Source organism: Vanessa atalanta, chromosome 24, assembly GCF_905147765.1.
Source record: "Vanessa atalanta chromosome 24, ilVanAtal1.2, whole genome shotgun sequence".
Taxonomy (NCBI): domain Eukaryota; kingdom Metazoa; phylum Arthropoda; class Insecta; order Lepidoptera; family Nymphalidae; genus Vanessa; species Vanessa atalanta.
Window position 1 is genome coordinate 9,195,437 of NC_061894.1, and position 20,115 is coordinate 9,215,551.

Genomic DNA, 20,115 nt, shown 5'->3' on the forward strand with positions numbered 1-20,115 from the left:
TTTTAACGTTGCCGTTTTAGTGATTTTAATTTCCTTGTTACTAAAAATACGAGCGCAGTTTATGTGAACCCATATTTAATACCTCAGACGCCGACCGCGCCGGCGGGTTAATCACTGATTTACTCATTTATAAATCTCCTCTAACGTTTGATAAGTTTCCATTGTGATCATTGAATTGAGTAATTTTTTCGAGGTTGAATACGCATATGTGTCTAGTATCAAGTCGTGGCAGTCCGCGCGAGACCCGGGCTGTGAGCGACCGGTCCCCGAGCGGCAGACAGCCATAAAAACATTTCAGGTTCCTGCCGCAACTGTCAGCGCCGGACACTCATTGCTGTTTTTATTCTCGGCCCTCGCTTGCCCCCTACAACTAGTTGACTGCTCTAGGGATTGTGTAGTGGAAAATTACTTGATTTTTGGGTTTTCTTCATGTCTTATATTTTCCCTATATTATATTTAATTGTGCATGTAACACATTTAACATTGCCCATTCCTGGGCTCAGGGCAGAAATTCGAAAGTTACTGGTAAACAGTATAGAAATCTTAGTGACCCATCTCTATTTTAAATATATACATATATAGTATATTTATTATAACTGCACTTAGTTCGACGGGAGTATATATAAATCTAAAATAGAAAAAATATATTACAGAGTAAGCGACTAAATCGGCCCTTGTGCCTTTATAGGTAAAGAGAGTATCGGCTGTTTAAAGGGAAACATTACTATCTATACGGAACACTCGTATAAAAAGTAATATTCTATATATGACGCAACATTTCAACTTACATATAAACTAAGTAGGTACCTCTTTACGAATGTTATAAAGAGAATCTAATTGTTTGTATGTACAGGGTAATCTTTGGGAACGAATGATCAAATTCTAAAAAAAATCACTGGCAGAAAGCAAAAGTATTCCTGAGTGCAATGTGTAAAGTCAGTAAATACATATTATATTTAATTTTTATAGAGTACGCATACGTTTGTGAGCAATAACAGAAAGGTTTACAGAAGACAGCGACGAATTAACTATTTGTGTTACGTTATATCGGTTGCATATACTTGGAATGGGGGAATTGCAACCTAATTCCTACGTTGGGTAGTGAGAAGAGATTTTGTATTTTTGTCGAGGGTAACAAGGTGTGGTCTAACGCCAAATAAGCTTATCAACTGTGTGCCTGTTTGATTATTATTAATGATTTAGTGTCGGTATCATAGCTCTAACATATATCTCCCCTTTTCAAAGTTTTTCATATTGAAACATCCTAATCTGGCTTCGTTCGCTGGACCTAATCTTTATCGCTAATCTCAAATCCCACAAAAAACATTTATGAGTTCGTTAAATTATTTATATACATTGACTATTCGTTTAGTTCAGTAGAATTGTCCAATTGCTATACCACTGCAGAGCAATCAATCATTTAGGAGTAAGTGATGTGAGTTTACACGTATGTATGTATACGTCGATACCTATATCTGGTCCTGTATGCTTAAATCCGATGCACACCGTTGTAATGCACATTACATTATTTATTAGACAGTCGGCGGGACTCGAACTGCATATAAACTAGAATCATAAGAACGCGCCATCATTCATGTAGTTCAAGCGCTCGAGTGCATCAGATCAAGTGGCGAATTATTTCAGCTTATCACTGCAGACTACATACTACCCAGTACAGTACTCTGTGCAGAGAACATAAATAGTAGTGGATAACGTGATCAATTAGGTTCGTCTTCAATATTCATGAGCGTTTATTAAATTTTGATTAAATAAAGTTACCAGTGGCTTTTCAATAAACTTAGATATATCCGATTGAGTAAAAGAAGCTTACCACCACCCTGCTCCAATGTGGATCGGTGGCTGTTTCCCGCTGAGCACGAGATAAAATGTATATGCGAAATTGGCTTTGGTTAAATTTCTAAATAAGCTGAATAAATATGCAAATAAGATGTTTTGTGCACACGCGACTTTGTAATTAGTTTTAGTGAGGCCATTCAAAATGAAATGATATTCATATTAAATTGCTATATTTTAACGAGCAGCCGACTCGAGAGATCCTCGAAGCGACTTTGGGGGCTGTTTTTTTTAATAACGACTCTCGCATGTACCTACCGCTGTAAATCAAGGGCATTCAACCTTCATTTTTTGTTTAACTCCACTACGTTCGAGTGCTCGGCGGGTCTGTCGGTCTCTATTTAAATGTAATATTTCATTGTTTGTTCCAGCACAAATTTCGAGAACAGTACGGAGATGTTAATCTTAGGGATTCGTATATCTCGGTGTGCACACGTAATACACATGTAACACACATGTGTCCTGGCTGCCTCTATTGCGAAATTGCGCCATTGCCGCGATACAATTTCCGCAGTCGGGGCCCGAGCGAGTTTCATAATCATGTTTCATATTACATTGTGTACGGAACGCCAAAAACAATACGATACTGATAATGGAGCCGAGGTCAATGTTGCATACGACGTACACGCATACATGCCACGCTCCTCTACCGTATAGATGATCTCATAGCTCATAGCGTCGGTACCTTATACGTAAAACGATTCCATACAAGTCACACTGACTGAATTGTTGACACCTTGCTGGATTTATGTGCAGATAACGATATTACGCAGATGTTCGTGATGCTAACCGGCTGGGTCGGCTCTCCGTGCCCTTCGGAGAGCGGCGTCAGGGACGCGCTGATAATGACTGTGAAACCGACAATAGATAATTGTACTGAAGTATTTCCTACTCGAAGGGATTTGCGCAAGCCGATCTGCACAGGCTCCACTCGTCTAATCAAATATATTATTCATTCAAATGGGCTCTTTAAAGTGCTATTGAAATTGAAAGCTGTTATCTTCTCATCGGTTGTAATACCAATAAATATTTGTACGGTTTACTTGTCCGTTCCGGTGAAGGTTGAATAAGCCAATGCAAATATTAGACGAGCAAATTAACCTGACCGTAACGGGTCACATTCGCCCATAGAAACTCGCATTGTGGGAAGCGTAAATCAGATATCATATACTTTTTGGCTGTTTTAATGATCGCACCCCACACAGTTCACAGTGTAAGAACACGTACTATATCGTAAACCCAACGCAGGCAAGTACTGCTGAAAATTCATAATTTGTTCTGAAATTATCTAAATTGTTGCCTTAACTTTAAGGAATAAGATAAAATAGCAATCAACCTACAATGCAACCTACCACATTATAACGGTGAAAGTGCAATGCGCAATGCAAGTGCGGGCTGGCATGTAGGTAGCGACGCCTACGGTCGGCCGGCGGCCGCGCGCCTCAACCTGACTCCTTGAGATCTTATCTGACGTTATCCCTCAACGACGATATAGGCTTACCGACTTAGCCTTTAGGTCATGACTACCGGCTTTAATGCCAAAGGTGGATAACTCTTTATTTTATATTTATTATACAAAGTGATGTTGTAAAAATGAAGGCCAAAGGGGTATGGGAAGTATTAAAGCGCTAATTACTTGAGAGACAGGCGAAGTTTGTGAAATTAGACTTTGCCGTTTAGTTAATTTGCTTTTCGAGTGCGAGATGAGGTATTTGCCGCGGAGCACGCCCTGAACACCCTTAAGGCGCGTCTATTCTTATACTCGTGAAGTCAAGTCAACCCACCAATCAAGAAGATTACGGATCTCAAACATTGCAGAGTAGCGTAAGTTTCTCTAGAGACGCATTCTCTTTAACAGACATATCAGATGTATGTTTAAAAACAAATCAATCGCGTAAACCTTCGGTATCAAAGACACTATAGTTAATTAAAAAAAATTAGATTAGCAATTGAAAACAATGACTGTTCTCTTTTTAATATTGTAATGCTCCGCTAACCAAGCTGTAGTCGTTTTTGATCAACATAGAAATATAATTACACGAAATTAATGAAAGGGTTAAAGAAAGTCATTAATATACTTGATAAACACTATGAAATATTGCTTTACCATTAGCGACGTACACTAACAACCGCTTACTGCGTGTGTGTCTTGTTATGTTATCCATTAAATATTTTTTAGATTGCGATTATGAATATTATTATTTTAGACAGTAAATTGTTTATTTATTTGAATAGATCAATATTTTTATCTATTAGGTCCATTTTTTATTATGTATGTAATATATCTTGTCATATCTTGATATTTATAAAAATACACAATAACAATCTGATGATTTCTTAAAAACGAAATAAATAAAAATAAAGTACTGACCAGGTTGCAAAATCGGCTGATCAGCAGCCACAACCGACCCTACTACCACGAATGTGGCTAGGGCGGCTGTAATGAAGGCCGACATCGTCGGCATCTTAGCGTCCAGCATCCTTATGATTGTACAGACATTGCTACTCCTGCTCACTGCACAGTTTACTCCTTTAACGACAAAAGATACAAAACACTGTTAATAATACTGCACATCACATAAAATAAGTATTCATCTACAAGAAACGCAGACACGGCGAACCCCTCACATATCAACCTGTAGAGGCTTCACACTCCCGGTTTCACTCACAAAACCGCACTTTTAATACATAAATAATTCCGAGCACTCCTGGGAATTTATTGACTTAGAAAGATCGAAATACTTTTGGAAACAACTTAAAATTGACACAATACTAACAATTAATTACTAATATATTTTTTAATATGTATTTGCAGTGTTATTCGGCTTTCGGCAAAAACATAAATAAAACACAGCACTCCGCCGTTCGCGCAACTCACAGTACGCGCGTCTCAAACAACCGTTTGGAGGACACTAACACAGATTATAAAATTAATAACGCTCTTCGGTTTCTTTTTGTCATTGACGTTTTACATTAATAGAATGCAAATGAGCGTTTGACTTTTATTAAGATTTAAATTTAATAACATAAACATTTCGGCTAAAACGATGATATGTTATTTTTTAAGTATAATTTGATGAGAATAAAAATATGAAATCTAATAAGTAATTTGTATGAAGTAAATTACAGTTTTAAACTAAGAATCTAAAACAAATATAGGTTTTCGTTTATACGAAAACAGTTAAATCACTATAATCTCATTGTACACGTTCGTTTTATTATAAAATGCTCTGTAACATGAGCAGTTATTATTTTTGTCTAAATAAGAGCTTGAAATCTATTTAATTTTATCATTGAGACGTTTTTGAATCACTAGAAATACAAGCGTTTATCATGACATAATGTGTTGTTCGCATTATTTTCTTGTGTTTGGTAAATTTCAATAAAATGCATATAAAACTATGTACTTTTGAATCTATATATTTTTTTACTTCTTAATTGCTAAGCGTAAAAAACAATTGATTTATCAAATACTTTGACACAACGATTTTAATATTTATTAATTCACTTTAAAAATTTATACCAAAATAATTTTGACGTTTCTTAATTTTATATATCACAAATTCTATTGAGATAAGCTAAACGTCAGATGATTAAAAATATTTAGTTTTTGACGTTTAAATAACGTAAATGTTTTAATACAGGAATTTCTAATTACATTTAAGTGAAGTATACAATTGTGGAGTAAGTTGATATATAGATATTGTCAATATATTTTTTATAATTCGTGAATATTATATATATTGACATTATTTTGGAATTATGTAATCAGGTGAGGTTAGTTTCGATTTCGAGTAAATTATTCACTCTTGGCGCAGATATGGGAGGTCACGGACACGAACCACCATATACCATACCCAAACATACGGAGTTCCAAATTAAAGGTATCCCTCAGCTCGAGGAATTAGAAGAGGCTCTCGCTCGAAAAGGATTAAAAGACCCATGGATCAGGTACAATTAAGTTTATTAAATTGGTAATCTTTGAATTTGAACTAAGCTAATTTAATAAAATAATCAAGCTAATTTTTTATGTACACTTTAAGTAAGGAAGAATTTTTGAAGATAATTTTTTTATAATATAATAAATTGCTGAATAGCAAAGAGCTTGTCAAGCTCTCAAGCTTCAGAAGCAGTTGATGTTGTAAAAGCCGGTTATGGATGTATATTGGAAAAGAAACTGTATCACTCATCCATTAACCAGCAGTGCACCAATTGGGGTAGTGCATGCCGATAATTTCGGCCTATAACAAAAGCTTTTATATTCTTACTATATTCTAAATATTTTCAGAAATGAGGCCTGGAGATATCATCCGGGATTTGGTACTCGCTGGCAACGTGCAAGGAAATTGTTCTTCAGAGGCTTGCCCCTTGGAATTGCACTCACCGCAGCAACAGTTGCCTTCGACAAGTTTACTGCAAAGGATGGCCACGGCCATGGTGGCCACCACTAATTCGATTAGAATGTTAGTTATGTATGTACTTTGAGTTGATACAAATAATAGCAAAACTTGATAAAAATATAAATAGGAAAAGAATGTGGTAATTATTGGTTATAAAATATCCCATTAAATACTGAGACATTTTTAAATTTATGCTTTTGTTTACACCCAGTCAATTTTAATTGAGATGAAGTATTTCTAGTGTGATTGTCATACTCATGCTCAATAAACTACCATTCATTCCAATGTTGCTACACTTTGTACATACAATCCACTTATTAGTCATTCAGTAGCAAAACTACCATTATAGATGATGATTAACAAGTGCTCCTCATAGCGGTCCTTTTTTTGGGTGGTGATGACCAATTGACAAGTAACGAGGTTGTCTTCACTGACACTATGTTTAATAAATAAAATGTAACAGTATTGTTGTTGTGATTTTATTTTATTGCACACTGACAATCATACAAGGAACAAACATAAAAACAAAAAGTGTACAAAGCTTACAGCTTCCTACTTAAGCCACTAACTGAATAAGAGATCTCTTCCAAGACTACCTGTGGTTTTGTGAGAATAAATACCTGGTAAATTAAGCTTTTTCTGATAAATTTTTCTTATTATATCTTGCTAACTACTACAGTCAATTTATTTTTTTGTAACACTTTAGTATCTCAATCACTCAACTAATGATTATTAAATTTTGCACACAGTCTCAGCGGTATGTCCCAAAGAGCTGGAAATACCTCACATGTGGGGTTACTAGTCACATATAACTTACAATATAACAGCCATGTTGTTAAATGATGGAAAAGGATAAATTAACTAAACAATTATTTTCAAAATATAATTTTATTTATAAAAAATGACTTAAACCTTTAAGTGGATCTCGGCTTCAAATCATCGTAACAAGGCCGTAAGAAAATGAAGTTCTTCTTGTTTGGATTGTAATGCTCGTGACCCTGAAGCAAAGAGAAGAATAAGTGAGATGCCAGCAGTGAACCGGTTCTCTATAGCAATACGTGCCCACGGAAGCGAGGCCGAACAGCAGAGTCCTCACCTTAGACCAGTCGTAGCCCACGGCGTAGGCGAAGATCTGCCCGTTGTGGTTGAAGGCGCACTTGGTGAGCGGCTGGTCGAGCAGCTCGGAGGACTTGAGCTTGGTGCGCGCGTCCTTGTCCCAGAACGAGAACGAGCCGTCCGAGCCCACCGTGGCCAGCGTGCCGTGCGTCGGGTGGAAGGCGATGTCGTTCACGGCGTAGATGTCCTGCGGAGCGACTAGCGTTACTCTGCGGGTCGCTCACCGACGCGTCACGCGCTCTAGCCAGCCAGCGTCGTGTGAGCGAATACGAGTACACAAATTCATGTTTTCTTAACATTTTCAATCTAGCATAATTCAATTTGACTCACGTAATTATGGGTTATAAAACTTATTCAAATTCAACTTTAGTAGTTGAACCATAATTCGTATTTGTGGCCTCGGTACCTGGTAGCCCCCGGTGGTTCCGGCGGAGCGGTGGCACTTGAAGGTGAAGTTGTCCTTTGGGTTAGTAGGGTTGACGTACTGGATAGCCACTCGGCCCTCGACGCTGCCGAGCGCGAAGCCGGTGGGCTGTTTGGTCTTTTTGTCGCGGAAGATTGCGATGCAGCGGTGCTGGTACTTTAGCGGAGACTCCACTCGCTTGAACTCGGCGGGTTTGCCCTCGAGCGTGTACAGGCAGATGCCGCGGTCCGCCGTGCCCACCACCGCCATCGGGTAGTCCTGCAACATTCGTGGAGCTCGTGCAACTCATCTCTAAAACTGTTGATCCTGTTTATTCAATGAGGAATACACAGGATCAACAGTTCTAGAGGATTTTGAGCTGCTAATGAGAATTTCTTAGCAGAAAATCCCAAAAACTTAAGGGCCTTAGACTAGGACCTCGGTATCTGATCTGATGATATACTAGATACCAACGACGCAATCATATGAGTTATTCGCAAACACACAATACTCACGACATCGGCGCAGTAGCACCTTTCATTCAAGTTCATTGTCATTATCGGCACCGAGCTCCGTGTGTCCCAGAACTGGAACAAACACATCACCATATGAAACTTCAACAAGCCAAGCAACCAATTATCTTACTTGTTCAGCATTGAAACATTTACCACTTGTAATGATAGAATATAGAATGATGCGGATAATATGTTTATTTATATATTGCACAAAACACCATTAATTTTTTGTACAGATTCCGTACTCGTGAAGAGAGCAGTTTGTGAGATGTGAGTGAAGATAATGTTACGAATTAGTTTCATAAAATTTTATGAATATCAAGGGCAGCAAAGTATTACAAATATTTTTTATATGTTCATGTACACATTAAAATAAAATGTATAAACTAAAATTATACAAAACTATATATGACTTTAGTGTATAAATTAAACTGTCTCTGCAGAATATTAACCTTCATGATCACTAGAGGGTCCCCCAGGTCTGTAATGATAATGTGTGAATATGGGGTACATTAGTTAGGGATGTACATGTCAAAACATGTTACCATACCATGTTTTAATTATACAATATGTACCTTTATATACAAATGAATAATCCATACCTTAAGAGTTTTGTCCCAGGAGGCGGTCATGAGGCAAGTGTAGTTTGGGGCTTTGATCCAGTGGCAGGTATTGATGGGGGCATCATGAGCTGCCACCTGCAATCACATTAAAAATTGTTTTTACTTTGCACTTGAGCAAACTCTCAAATATTAAACATTACTGAACAAGTTCAAATTACTATCATTTTTAACTTGTTTGAACATTCTGGTCTTTTATGTCATACATATTATGTATACAGTACTATGAGAAAAATCAATACTTTCCCATATTATCAATGCGCCACCAACCTTGGGAACTAAGATATAAAGTCCCTGGTACTATTACTCACTCACCCTTCAAGTCAGAATACAAGTATACTCAGTATCATTGTTTAGCGGTTAAATATATGATAAGTGGGTGGTACCTACTTATATGTCCATAAACAAAGCCCTATCACCTAGTACAAGCTAATAATGTACCAAGCTAATGTCAGGATCTACCATCTACCAGTCTGATTAGAAAAAACCTTTTGTTTTGATCACTTCTTCTTCAACAATAAATATATAAAATGATATTCAGTGTACCTGTATAGTTTGATTAGCTGCAAGGTCCCAACATTTAACGCTCTTATCTGTAGAGGCCATGAATACTTTGGAACCATCCTGAAATACGAATATAATAACATAATATTATTTGTTTAAACCATGACTACCAAGCTACAATAATACACAAATATTACAATTGATCATGTCTGGATAATTTGAATATAAATAAAAATGAAGGTATAAATAATTTATTTGTTAGCAAGAAGGTACTCACATCATGCCAAGCTACATCCAGTATGGGCCCGTCCATGCCCTGAGCTGCTTTGGGTACTGTTTTCCCGGAAGCTTCGACCTCCCAGCATCTTACCTGTTAATGCAATAATAATAAAGTAAATGGATGGATATTATAAACACAAATGTATAATGGTGTAATTCCTTTGAAACTTACTCTGCAGTCCCAGCTACCAGCTACGAGGAATGTCTGCGGTACCGAGGGTGGTGAAAATTCCATCGCTGAGACGGTATCTTCAGGTGGTGACGCTACTTCTACATCCTTATTGGGATTGCTGCTACCGCCTCCGAGTTGATTGAACATTTTACTAAATATATATTATATTTAAATATCAACAGCAAATATCAACAGCTTTTTAAAGTTATAACCAAAAAACGTGCGCATACAATCTACAATCGGTTAGAACGATAAAGTTCAATACAAAACTAATTATCTGGCACAAGAACTCTAGTTATGAAATGATATGTAATTTGATTGGAAGTTATGAAACGGTTTTATGTCTTTATTAAAAGTTTATTAACAAATTGCAGAGAAGCGGCTTTTTTTTTATTTCGGCACTTGTAAATAAACTTTATCATCTGTATTTAAAAAAAATAACTGTCATTTATGTACGGTCTGAAATCATAAGATTTAGCAAAAGTTAATTTTTACTATTTTCTTTATAAACTTATATTAAATATCAATATATGATCAAAAATGTACTTTTAACAATAAAAAGTGGGCAGATAATTTATTAATAATAAATTTATATCGACTTAATGAAAATGAAAAGCAATGCGTCATGCATTAAGGCAATAACGAGGGCATTATATAAATCGAACATAATTTTCTTATATATTTGTTTAGATAATAAAGATAATAATAAAAAAAACTAATGATTAATAGATTAGGTATTTTCTTATGTTTTCTTGGATTTTTAAGACTAGAATGTGAGCTAATTTACCTTAGTTAAGTAATTTACCCTTTATTAAAGATTCTGCTTTAGTAACAAATTATTTTGTTTGCGGGCAGCCTTAATAACAGCTGATATTCAATATCTGACATATATCAAAATTGTGTTACAATCGTCAAACATGAATTAAATTATAACTATTTTTTATATTTTTTTGCTTGTTTTATAAGTATTTCCTAGTCTAAAAATATTCACATCTTAATATTCATGCATAGAATAGAAGAATAAGCTTAAATTATTTTACTGTTGCCAGCAATTTGACTTTAACAGAATGAGTAGCACAGAATATGTTCAAATTAAAGATTTAAAACCCGGTATGAAGAACATCAATGCTATCTTCATAGTATTAGAGGTGGGACCGCCGACGCTGACGAAGGAGGCACGCGAGGTGCGCACGTTGCGCGTTGCTGACGCTTCAGCGTCTGTCAATCTCTCGGTATGGGACGAGCCCGGAGCGCTGCTGCAGCCGGGTGACATCGTACGCCTCACGCGTGGCTATGCTTCGCTCTGGCGATCTGCGCTCACCCTATACTCTGGTAAATCCGGGGATATCCAGAAGGTGGGAGAGTTTTGCATGCTGTTTAATGAGCAAGTTAACATGAGCGAGCCGCAGCCTGCTCCCCCGCCAGTCGTCGCCGCACCGCCTCCTGATCGAACCAATGGTGCACACGTTCCAGCTCGCAACTTAGTTCAAACCTCACAGCCTGCGGCACCTGGCACACAGCAGTTGCCACCAAAAAATGAACGCTTCTCTCAAAACAACCAAGAACATAATAATAAACATAATAACCAACATAAAACATACGTCCGAGGGAGAGGCCATCAGCGCGGTAACAATAGAAGATAACTTATTAGTGATAAGATGAATTCATGAAATAAAATAATTACAAATAAATGTCACTATTTCTTAATCTATTCTAAATTAAATGTCACGGTCAGCTTTAAAATTGTTATGAGTTATAATTAAAATTGGTCTTCTCGCCAATTTATTAAACTGCCATCAAAATAATATGCAACTAAATATCAAATATGAATTTTAAGTAAGAATTTATTTAAGGTTATGCTTCTAATACTGCTCATTATTTGTATTTGTACAAATTGAGATAAATAAAAACTTGACAAAGAATTAATTAAATAGGTATCCTTGTATGATTACAATTGAAATTATTTCCTATATATTAAACGAATGTGGTTGAATCGAGAACACTAATCTTAATGATGTTTTTAATTTTTTTTAATTTAGGCATTCCTTAAGTTTTCAATTGTTGAGTGAATTTGATTACGATAAGAACAAATTAATGTGCTGATATATAGTGAGTTTATTTGCGGTGTAACCTCCTCCAAACAAACCCACCTTACAAACAATAGTATCTTGCATTTACCCAACATCTTTCATTTTCTCGATCTCCACGGGGTGCGCAGTTCTTAATAAAAAAGCTTGACTAGCTCACTCAGTAAATGGACTGATGGTTAGAATAAATAATATGCATAATATACGTAGGTGTTACTTTGGAAGAGAATACAAAAATCTATTATTTATCATTTTGTATGGTTGGTATCCAATTTTTGTTACAAATGAAAGAATGTCAGCGACCAAAATGTTATAAGGCTAATTTTTTTTAATATGCTTTTTATTAAAGTATGGACACAACGAGAGCATTGTCTGCTTTCTTTTTGTATATTGTATAAGGAAACAAATATCATGTGAATAATTTTGTAAATAAATCTTTTCAATAATTTTGTTATATTTTACACATACCCACTTTTTTCTTATATTTAGATTTGTAATCACAATAATTTCAAATTCTAATTTGTGTCTAGTTTTCATATCATAAAAGTTTTAGTTCTTGATAAACCTACCGTGAGTAGGTTATAATAAACAACTAACTTAAGTATATCGGATTTATCACTAATAATACATGAAGATAAGTTCAACAAAATGACGAATGACCTCGGATTTTTTTTAATACACATCCTTTTATTTTTACGATGTTACTTTAAGTGTGCATGCATACTAATATGTTTTAAGTTTGGTTTAGTTCTTCGTCAACATTTACTTTAATTCTACTTGTGGTAAATAAATGTACAGTTTTATACATGTAATATGGTTTTATTCTAGGCAACGAATCGTATATTCGGCAGTATACCGAATACCAAATATTCGGCGAGCCCCCTGACCGAATATTAGGCAAAAGTATTCGGCCGGATTTTAGCGCCAAAACCAGTACAGACGTAGAAAAATTCTTATCTTTTCTAATATACAAGATGATTATGTACCTGTGTTATGTACTGATGACTACTTACGACGGAGCGTTTTTATGTTTGCGGAATGGGGCATATAGGGGAGAAATAAACAAAACAAATTAAGTATATTTCCTATTCAATATACATATTCACCTGCAAGACGGATACATTTTTCAGATCTTTCACCTTATTTATTTATACCACCATAAAAAAATTGCTTCAAAATACGCCGAAAATGCATCCTTGACTTCATCATCGGTGGTAAATTTCTAATTTTATTTATTTATTTCTATTTTTAAATTTCTTAGCCCGAAGCTCTTTATTCATTTTTGGAAATAGGTAATAATCACTTGGGGCCAGGTCTGGACTGTAGGGGGGTGATTCAAATTATCGAAGCACACCTTATGCAGGGCAGCCAACGCAATGCGGCTCTTGTGGACGGGCGAGTTGTGCAGAAGCAGCACACGCGGCGTGAGCATTCTCGGCATCTTGCGTCGTGGTGGTGGCATTAGGATGATTTAGCTTACATCCGCCCAGGGGAAGGGTCTAGAAAACTAGCACAAAAAACTATCTAGAAAACTAAGAGTAGGTAGGTAGAGTCTGCCCGTGACCACGAACACTGCAAAGTGCTCGAAACGTCGGGATGTTAAAATAAAATAATTAATATACGCGATTAAATCCGTTAAAAAACTAGTTTTATTTCAGTAGGTACCTAGTTTGTAGATTTATTCTGTAGAAACTCGAAACGAAAGGATTCTACAAAAATTGCTCTAACAAATGAAATAGGTATATTATGTATTATAAATATTTATTTTAATACAAAAGATGATTTTAAAGCGGATAGGTTAAAATTATTATAATATTGTTTGTGATGCATAAATTTTAATATTATAACATTGACCCTGAACGGTTTCGCAACAGTTTGTTTATTGCCTGAATGACCACTATTTTGACACACCGTTAACGTCGGTTTCGTTTATCGTAATTCGTAGCGAATTAACCTAATTCTAGTTTATTAGATTTCAATAGATACACCTCAAGATTTTCGATGGTTGTTAACTTTTATGTATGTAATTAATGATGTACAAAGAAAATATTTTTAAGGTTCAGTTAGAGCTAAATTATTTCCGACACGACATATACTTTACGACGTCTTAGCCACTGATCCACGACCAGGAGGACCATCGCGGGGCAAAAAAACCCACATAAACCTATTTCCCTTAGTGGTTCAGTCTACTTACACCGTCCTGCCTATTTCGAGTGCATCTAAACACTGCATAGGTTCCCCTCACCCCTGTGCTATAAAACGAGGTACTCGATTAAAGTAATTATTTAGAATTAAGATTGTAATTAATCTACTATAACTATATTATTTATATTAAATCCATATCCTCTTATTTTCTTGTCTTTGTTGTAATTGTTCTCTTTATTTGTATGTCCTTTCATTGTGTGTGCAATAAAGTATTAAATAAATAATTCCATTCGAAAAAGCCTAACCATGTTCATAATTAACCCGATACCTTAGTAGTTGGGTTAGTAGTAGTACCTAGTACTACTATTTAGTATAGTATATATTTAATACTGGGATCGTTATGTGTTTATACAATAAAACAAATGCTTTGGGAATTGGAATTCGTGTCGAGTCGTAGCAGTTAATTACAATCGTGACAAAGTTGGCGACTTCTGCACTCCATACGACCTCGAGGTGATAATTAATAAAATGCATTTGTGCTTATATTAAGAAAATATCTAATAAAAACGTGTTTTTATTTTTAGCTAATTATATACTTCTGTACAGCGTGCGTGATCTTAAGCGATTAAAAAAAGCTTTGCTAGATTAAGAATATAATGACATGGATGTTTGTGGTATGTGGTCGGTTTATTATGTATTTGTTATAAACTTGTTTTATTGAATGTGTTAGCTTTGCACAGTTTATTGGCTACCATGTATATATAAAGTAGACGCTATGCCCACGATACGAATACGACCGCAGGCAGGGGGCTTTTGGGGATTCAAAATACAAAATTTTCGGAATAATAATATACCTATTTATTTACTATGATTGCTTCAAATGCCTGCCACGTTTTAATGAGATAAATAACAACATCTTTACAAAAATTGTCTCTATTTTTACCCTCTTACGTACGTACCTATATATGTCATAAAACATCAAAAATGACGAATTCCCGTACATACTATAATCTCCTATTTAACTTGCTTACGTTTAAAAAAATCCTTTTTCGTGCTCAAAAAAAGGAATTCTGCAACTAGCTAACTAGGATCAGCTCGTACTTTGTATGCAAGTTGGTCATTTAAGTAGGAGTGTATACTTACTTAATAATAATAGTATTTGATCATTGTGTTTGCCTTCTAATTCATTTTTATTCATTTTAATAGATATACTTTGCTTTTTTCAAAATAAAACTGATAGGTACATATAGTCTCTCATATTATGAACTCCTGGCTACAAAAATAAAACTCCTGGCCATAAAAACTAGAATATTATACTAAAAGGTATCTTAACTTTGTCTTGTATGGGCTTGGAGCACATAGTGTGGACCTTTTATAAAGTAAAACAAACCTATTAGCATAGCAGTGTATTTCAGCTTGTCGGCGACCGCTTCATACAGTGGTACCGAGTCCCACGCCTACGCCCCAATAGTGTCCTGAGGGTATAGGTAAACGCTGCTGTTATTATCTTAGAGGGAATCTGCTTAATTCTAAAACTAGTTTATTTTTAATGTAAAAACGAAACGCTTGAGGATGTTTTTGCCATCAACATTTAATCTTTATATCGCTAGTATTGTAATAAAATAATTAGCGTCATTTAAACGTCAATCAACAACGAAAACGTCGATACACGAGTGACCTTGTCTCAATTAAGCCCCGCGACCGCATAGTCGCGCTTCGCATATGAGTCTTTTTGTTAAGTTTGTATCAGAAAATTAAACCTTTTATTTATATGTTGATATTTCCTACTTAGAATTCACGGAACTAGTTGATAGTTGCGCGTCGTGTATGCAATCGACATATCACGAATTGTACAGGTTTGTCATTAGTTTATTTATGATAAAGTCACAAAATAATGTAAAAATGAAGTAAAAGAGGCCCATTGCTGGTCAAAATTAACCGATTTCGCGGACTGCCGTGGTGCTTGCTCGAATTTGGTCTCGGTTAAATTCGATATGTTCTAACCACTGGGCCAACAGTTTTACTATTTTATATATTTAGATATATAAATTCAGATGAGAAAATTAGATGGAAAAATTACAGTCGAGATGAGCCGGTTGATAAAAAAAAAAACAAAATAAAGAATTAAAGGTTGAAACGGGAAAACTAAATGGTTCATTATAATTAAGTATTAAGCTTGCTTCGAGCCCACATTTAAGAAGGTTGTTTATTAAAGAATTATAAGTTATGGCCTAAACATAACAATAATGACTAGATCACGTGACTGCGCTGACGCTTTATAACCGATTGTAACAGATTAATATCGCATAACCCATTCGGTTCACTCAGGGTGCTTTTGGTCATATTATATCATAATTTACAAATTAATAGTTGTTGATACTTGTGGTTATATTAAATACTTTTCTAGTTATGATTGATGTCATAAACCACAAACTCGACAAAATATCTTGACTTCGCTTTGACGCCGCGGGCGCGGTGAAGATGGTCTTGATTGTGAAAAACACTACAAAGGCCGAGGTCACGTTGCTGTTTTAAGTTTATCAATTTTGATCATATCTTTTATTGGATACTCAAGGTAATCAAATAAAACATATCGCCATCGCGTCTCCCACGGTGAATTCAAACGTCGATAAAATATAAAGTAATGGGACTCTGAAAATCAAATTGTAATATAAGCCCTAGTAGCCTTAAAGTTACTAATATTTTTATTTTCCAACTAAATCAATACATACTCATATATAAAACAAAGTCGCTTCTCGCTGTCTGTCTGCCCCTAAAGTTGAAATTTAAATAGATAGAGTGATTCAAGAGGAAGTTGATATGTTTATACATTCATTATATAGGAGAGAGACACGGATAATTTGAGAGGTTCCTAATGTGATGTCGTATAAAATCACATTTTTTTAGATGACATTGCAAACGTTGGCTGTACCCTACGAGATAAATAATATTACTACAGTATTGTACAAATTAAAAACGTCGTATATCTCTCAGGAATAAGCCACAATGACCATTTTTTATGCTTTACTTTTTACGAGAAATAATGGCTTTTATTTATATATATTGACGTATATTTTCTTGCTAAATTGAACTTAAGCGTAACGCGTAAATGTTGTTCCCGAGACTAAGAATCAACGTGCAGATCGAAAGATAACCATGGTAAATCTCAGAATTCTTAGCTTAACTGCGAAATTACAATATAGAAATATTGCTTAAAGGAAAATCAATTCACAACAATCTGGTGATACTAATTAGCAATCTGTTGAAGATTTCTGGGATGCTCCGGTCACCGCTCACTTCCGGCTCCTTCTCCTTGACAATTAAACAGTGTCACGAAAAGGCACCTGCCTCATTGTTATAAGTTTCATTCGCTTGTATATACTTAGATACGTGGATAAACCATTATCTCCGGACGCCACTCTGTCGTTCTCAATCGTTGTCGCCAGAAGTCGACAACGATTGATTGATAACTGAAATCCATACCGCTAAAATATGGAGCACTAAAGCGCCTTTGGCATTTAGTCAACGGCGCGAAATAACACCATCTGTGTATATAAGTGAATGTTTTTTTACTGCGTTCGTTCCTCCACCATCAATCAGATTGTGTAACACACTTACACTTAATGGTGTCGTTACGACTTTCGAGCAGGTCACTAGTCTACCGCCATACCATGAAATGCGTTCGGGCGCGTAATTGTTTACAAAAACTAATAAATAGGCATTGAGATATATAATGTTGTAATTAAATTATGTGGATACAATGTGGATACTGCCACAGATTCTACCACTAAAACAAACTTTATTTATAAGTTATATGTATTGCTCATTGTAAAGTGAACTGTAAAGTTCTTTATGACTAATAAAGTTCTTTAACCTGAAATAATTAATGAGCGTTGTCTTTCGGCACCTGATTGTCTCCCAGTAGGTGTGTCGGCGCAGCTTCTCTGTCACGAGCACTGAAGTGTCGCAACGAGGGCGGCATCCAACTCGAGTCTCTAGTCTGTAATCGCTGCATAGGTTTGGACTTCGGAGAATAATGAGAGAAATGTTATGTAAATGTAAGTTGTAATAGATTGTAATCGAGTTGTCAACGTTTTAGTTGAGGGTTTTTTAAAACGTAATTACTATTGATGATGTCGCATTACTTCCTAGCTCGTTATCATCGGAATGCGTTTAGTTGACTACCGTTGGTTGATTGTTATCTCTACTAATGTTGTAAATGCGAATAATATTTTTTGTTTGTCTTTTTTTCACACAAAAACTAAGCGATGGATGAAAGAGTTCTTTGTGTTTGCCTCTAATTGGGCAAATGTTGTTGATATACCAAAGCATGTCTCTACTCAGTTCTTTATAACATAGTTAGCACTTCGCGACCCTGTTTCTAGCACATATATTCTAGGGAATATGCTTTGTGTAGGTCTGTCAGGTGTGTACCACCTATTCATCATTTATTGTACCACTAAATACAAGTTTTTTGTAATGGTATGCTGCAAGGGTTTTGTAGCTGTTATTACCAAAGATCACACATAACATCTTAGATCCGTGATTGGGAGTTCCTTGACACTTAAGAAGTAGAAGAAATTATTTACGTTGGTAGCCTGCTTTGATCTCGCATTTGAGTCGAACATGTTGGCAGTCCTTATAATAGACACTCTGAAGCCTTAAGCTTGTTTCTTGATAGCAACAGATGTCGGTGTACCTCGTTAGAGAGTGATGTGACGAAAATTGTGGTACCTTAATCAAAGCAGTGTTCTCGTTGAGTACCAATATGTTGAGGCCAACACGAAACAAGTTTCCGAAGATTGATTTTCCTCCGCTTGAATGAATTAAATGAACCAATAACGAGTTCTTCAAACTAGTTTCGTAATGTCGTGTTTATAGAATCCGAAAAGAGTAATTATTATAATATTTTGATGTTATCTGCATTGAAACCGTTTTTTAACACAATTTTGCAAGATCAATAATTTAGAAATATTTGTATTTTTCGTTTTAGTAATTTGGAAGAGTGAGAAAGCTGTACTTTAACCCAATGAATAAACTTTCCCCTTTCAAATATTAATATCGTGATACGCGTTCCTATAACTTATCAAATTAAAGGTCATCTACTTGACAACTAATTGACAAGTTACGACAATTCGTGTTTTTTTGAATTTCCACGCGTAAAGAATGTTCTCGTGAAGTCATTAAGTCGATTCCTTTTCGTTAACGATTCGATAACCGTTTGTGTTATGAAATAGCTTCAAAGCTTTTGACTGAGGATGAGGTCAGTTACGTTTTGATGAGGACTTTTTAGGGTCAGGTTAGCAAAAACGGCCTTTTATATTTAATTATTTCGATTTTTTTCGATTCTCGATCCTGTTTGGGTCATTGACACGCAATAATTATTTATTCTACTGTTGAACACAATGCTTTGTAGCGCCGGGTATTGCTAGTGTAATGTCAGTGTATGGTGACCACTAAGTTTTGTTGTGTTTATTTTCTTGTAGGAAGATACACGAATAGTACTAAATATGAGTGTATAATGTGGACTGGATGGTTGGATGGTTGGATAACGTCTTAGGCCAAGCGGTAATATTGCTTAATTATAATTGTGAATGATTCCATGAAATAGAATCAGTGTTAATGTTTACTCTTTGAATTCACTTGAAAAGTGTAAAAGATATAAAAAAAACTTAAGCCTACATTCGAGCTTTTAAGTATTTGAAAAATGATTGACAAAAATTTGTTCTAATCTAGAAACTTTAGCCCATAACTAGGTACGCTTAAGATTCGTCATGTCTGTCTGTCTGTCTGTCCGTTCGTATGTCACAGCCACTTTTTTCCGAAACTATAAGAACTATACTGTTGAAACTAAGGTAAGTTATATTCTGTGAACCACATTATGATTTTCACACAAAAATTAAAAAAAAAACAATAAATTTTGGGGGTTCCCCATACTTAGATATGAAACTCAATAATTTTTTTTTCATCAAACCCATACGTGTCTATGCATAGGTCTTCAAAAATGATATTGAGGTTTC

At 35.4% G+C, this 20,115-nt stretch overlaps 4 protein-coding genes across 5 annotated transcripts in view; 2 read left to right on the plus strand and 2 right to left on the minus strand.

The window, feature by feature from the left end:
* Window positions 1–4,762, minus strand: part of LOC125073561 (prolow-density lipoprotein receptor-related protein 1-like) — a 58,364-nt gene extending 53,602 nt beyond the window's left edge. The window contains exon 1 of the mRNA XM_047684423.1: window positions 4,226–4,762. Within this exon, the coding sequence (XP_047540379.1) occupies window positions 4,226–4,334 (109 nt within the window). The 5' untranslated portion in view covers window positions 4,335–4,762. The remainder of the gene's footprint in view (window positions 1–4,225) is intronic.
* Window positions 351–6,719, plus strand: LOC125073310 (NADH dehydrogenase [ubiquinone] 1 beta subcomplex subunit 3). 2 transcript variants are annotated; one of them, XM_047684088.1, is made up of 3 exons: window positions 351–525; window positions 5,673–5,805; window positions 6,143–6,719. In XM_047684088.1, the coding sequence occupies exons 2-3, from the start codon at window positions 5,675–5,677 to the stop codon at window positions 6,303–6,305; spliced, it is 294 nt and encodes a 97-aa protein (XP_047540044.1). In that variant the 5' UTR covers window positions 351–525; window positions 5,673–5,674; the 3' UTR covers window positions 6,306–6,719. The 2 variants fall into 2 exon arrangements, with proteins under 2 accessions (XP_047540044.1, XP_047540043.1); XM_047684087.1 differs by lacking the exon at window positions 351–525 and adding an exon at window positions 5,388–5,538.
* Window positions 6,720–7,123: 404 nt separating this feature from the next.
* LOC125073349 (protein Rae1) lies at window positions 7,124–10,270 on the minus strand. The gene is made up of 8 exons (XM_047684140.1): window positions 9,864–10,270; window positions 9,690–9,782; window positions 9,455–9,532; window positions 8,891–8,986; window positions 8,289–8,360; window positions 7,777–8,052; window positions 7,351–7,557; window positions 7,124–7,252 (listed from the first exon to the last, which is right to left on the minus strand). The coding sequence occupies exons 1-8, from the start codon at window positions 10,008–10,010 to the stop codon at window positions 7,169–7,171; spliced, it is 1,053 nt and encodes a 350-aa protein (XP_047540096.1). The 5' UTR covers window positions 10,011–10,270; the 3' UTR covers window positions 7,124–7,168.
* A 482-nt stretch (window positions 10,271–10,752) lies between these two features.
* Window positions 10,753–11,546, plus strand: LOC125073365 (SOSS complex subunit B homolog). The gene has a single exon (XM_047684167.1). The coding sequence runs from the start codon at window positions 10,931–10,933 to the stop codon at window positions 11,504–11,506; it is 576 nt and encodes a 191-aa protein (XP_047540123.1). The 5' UTR covers window positions 10,753–10,930; the 3' UTR covers window positions 11,507–11,546.
* The last annotated feature ends 8,569 nt before the right edge of the window (window positions 11,547–20,115 follow it).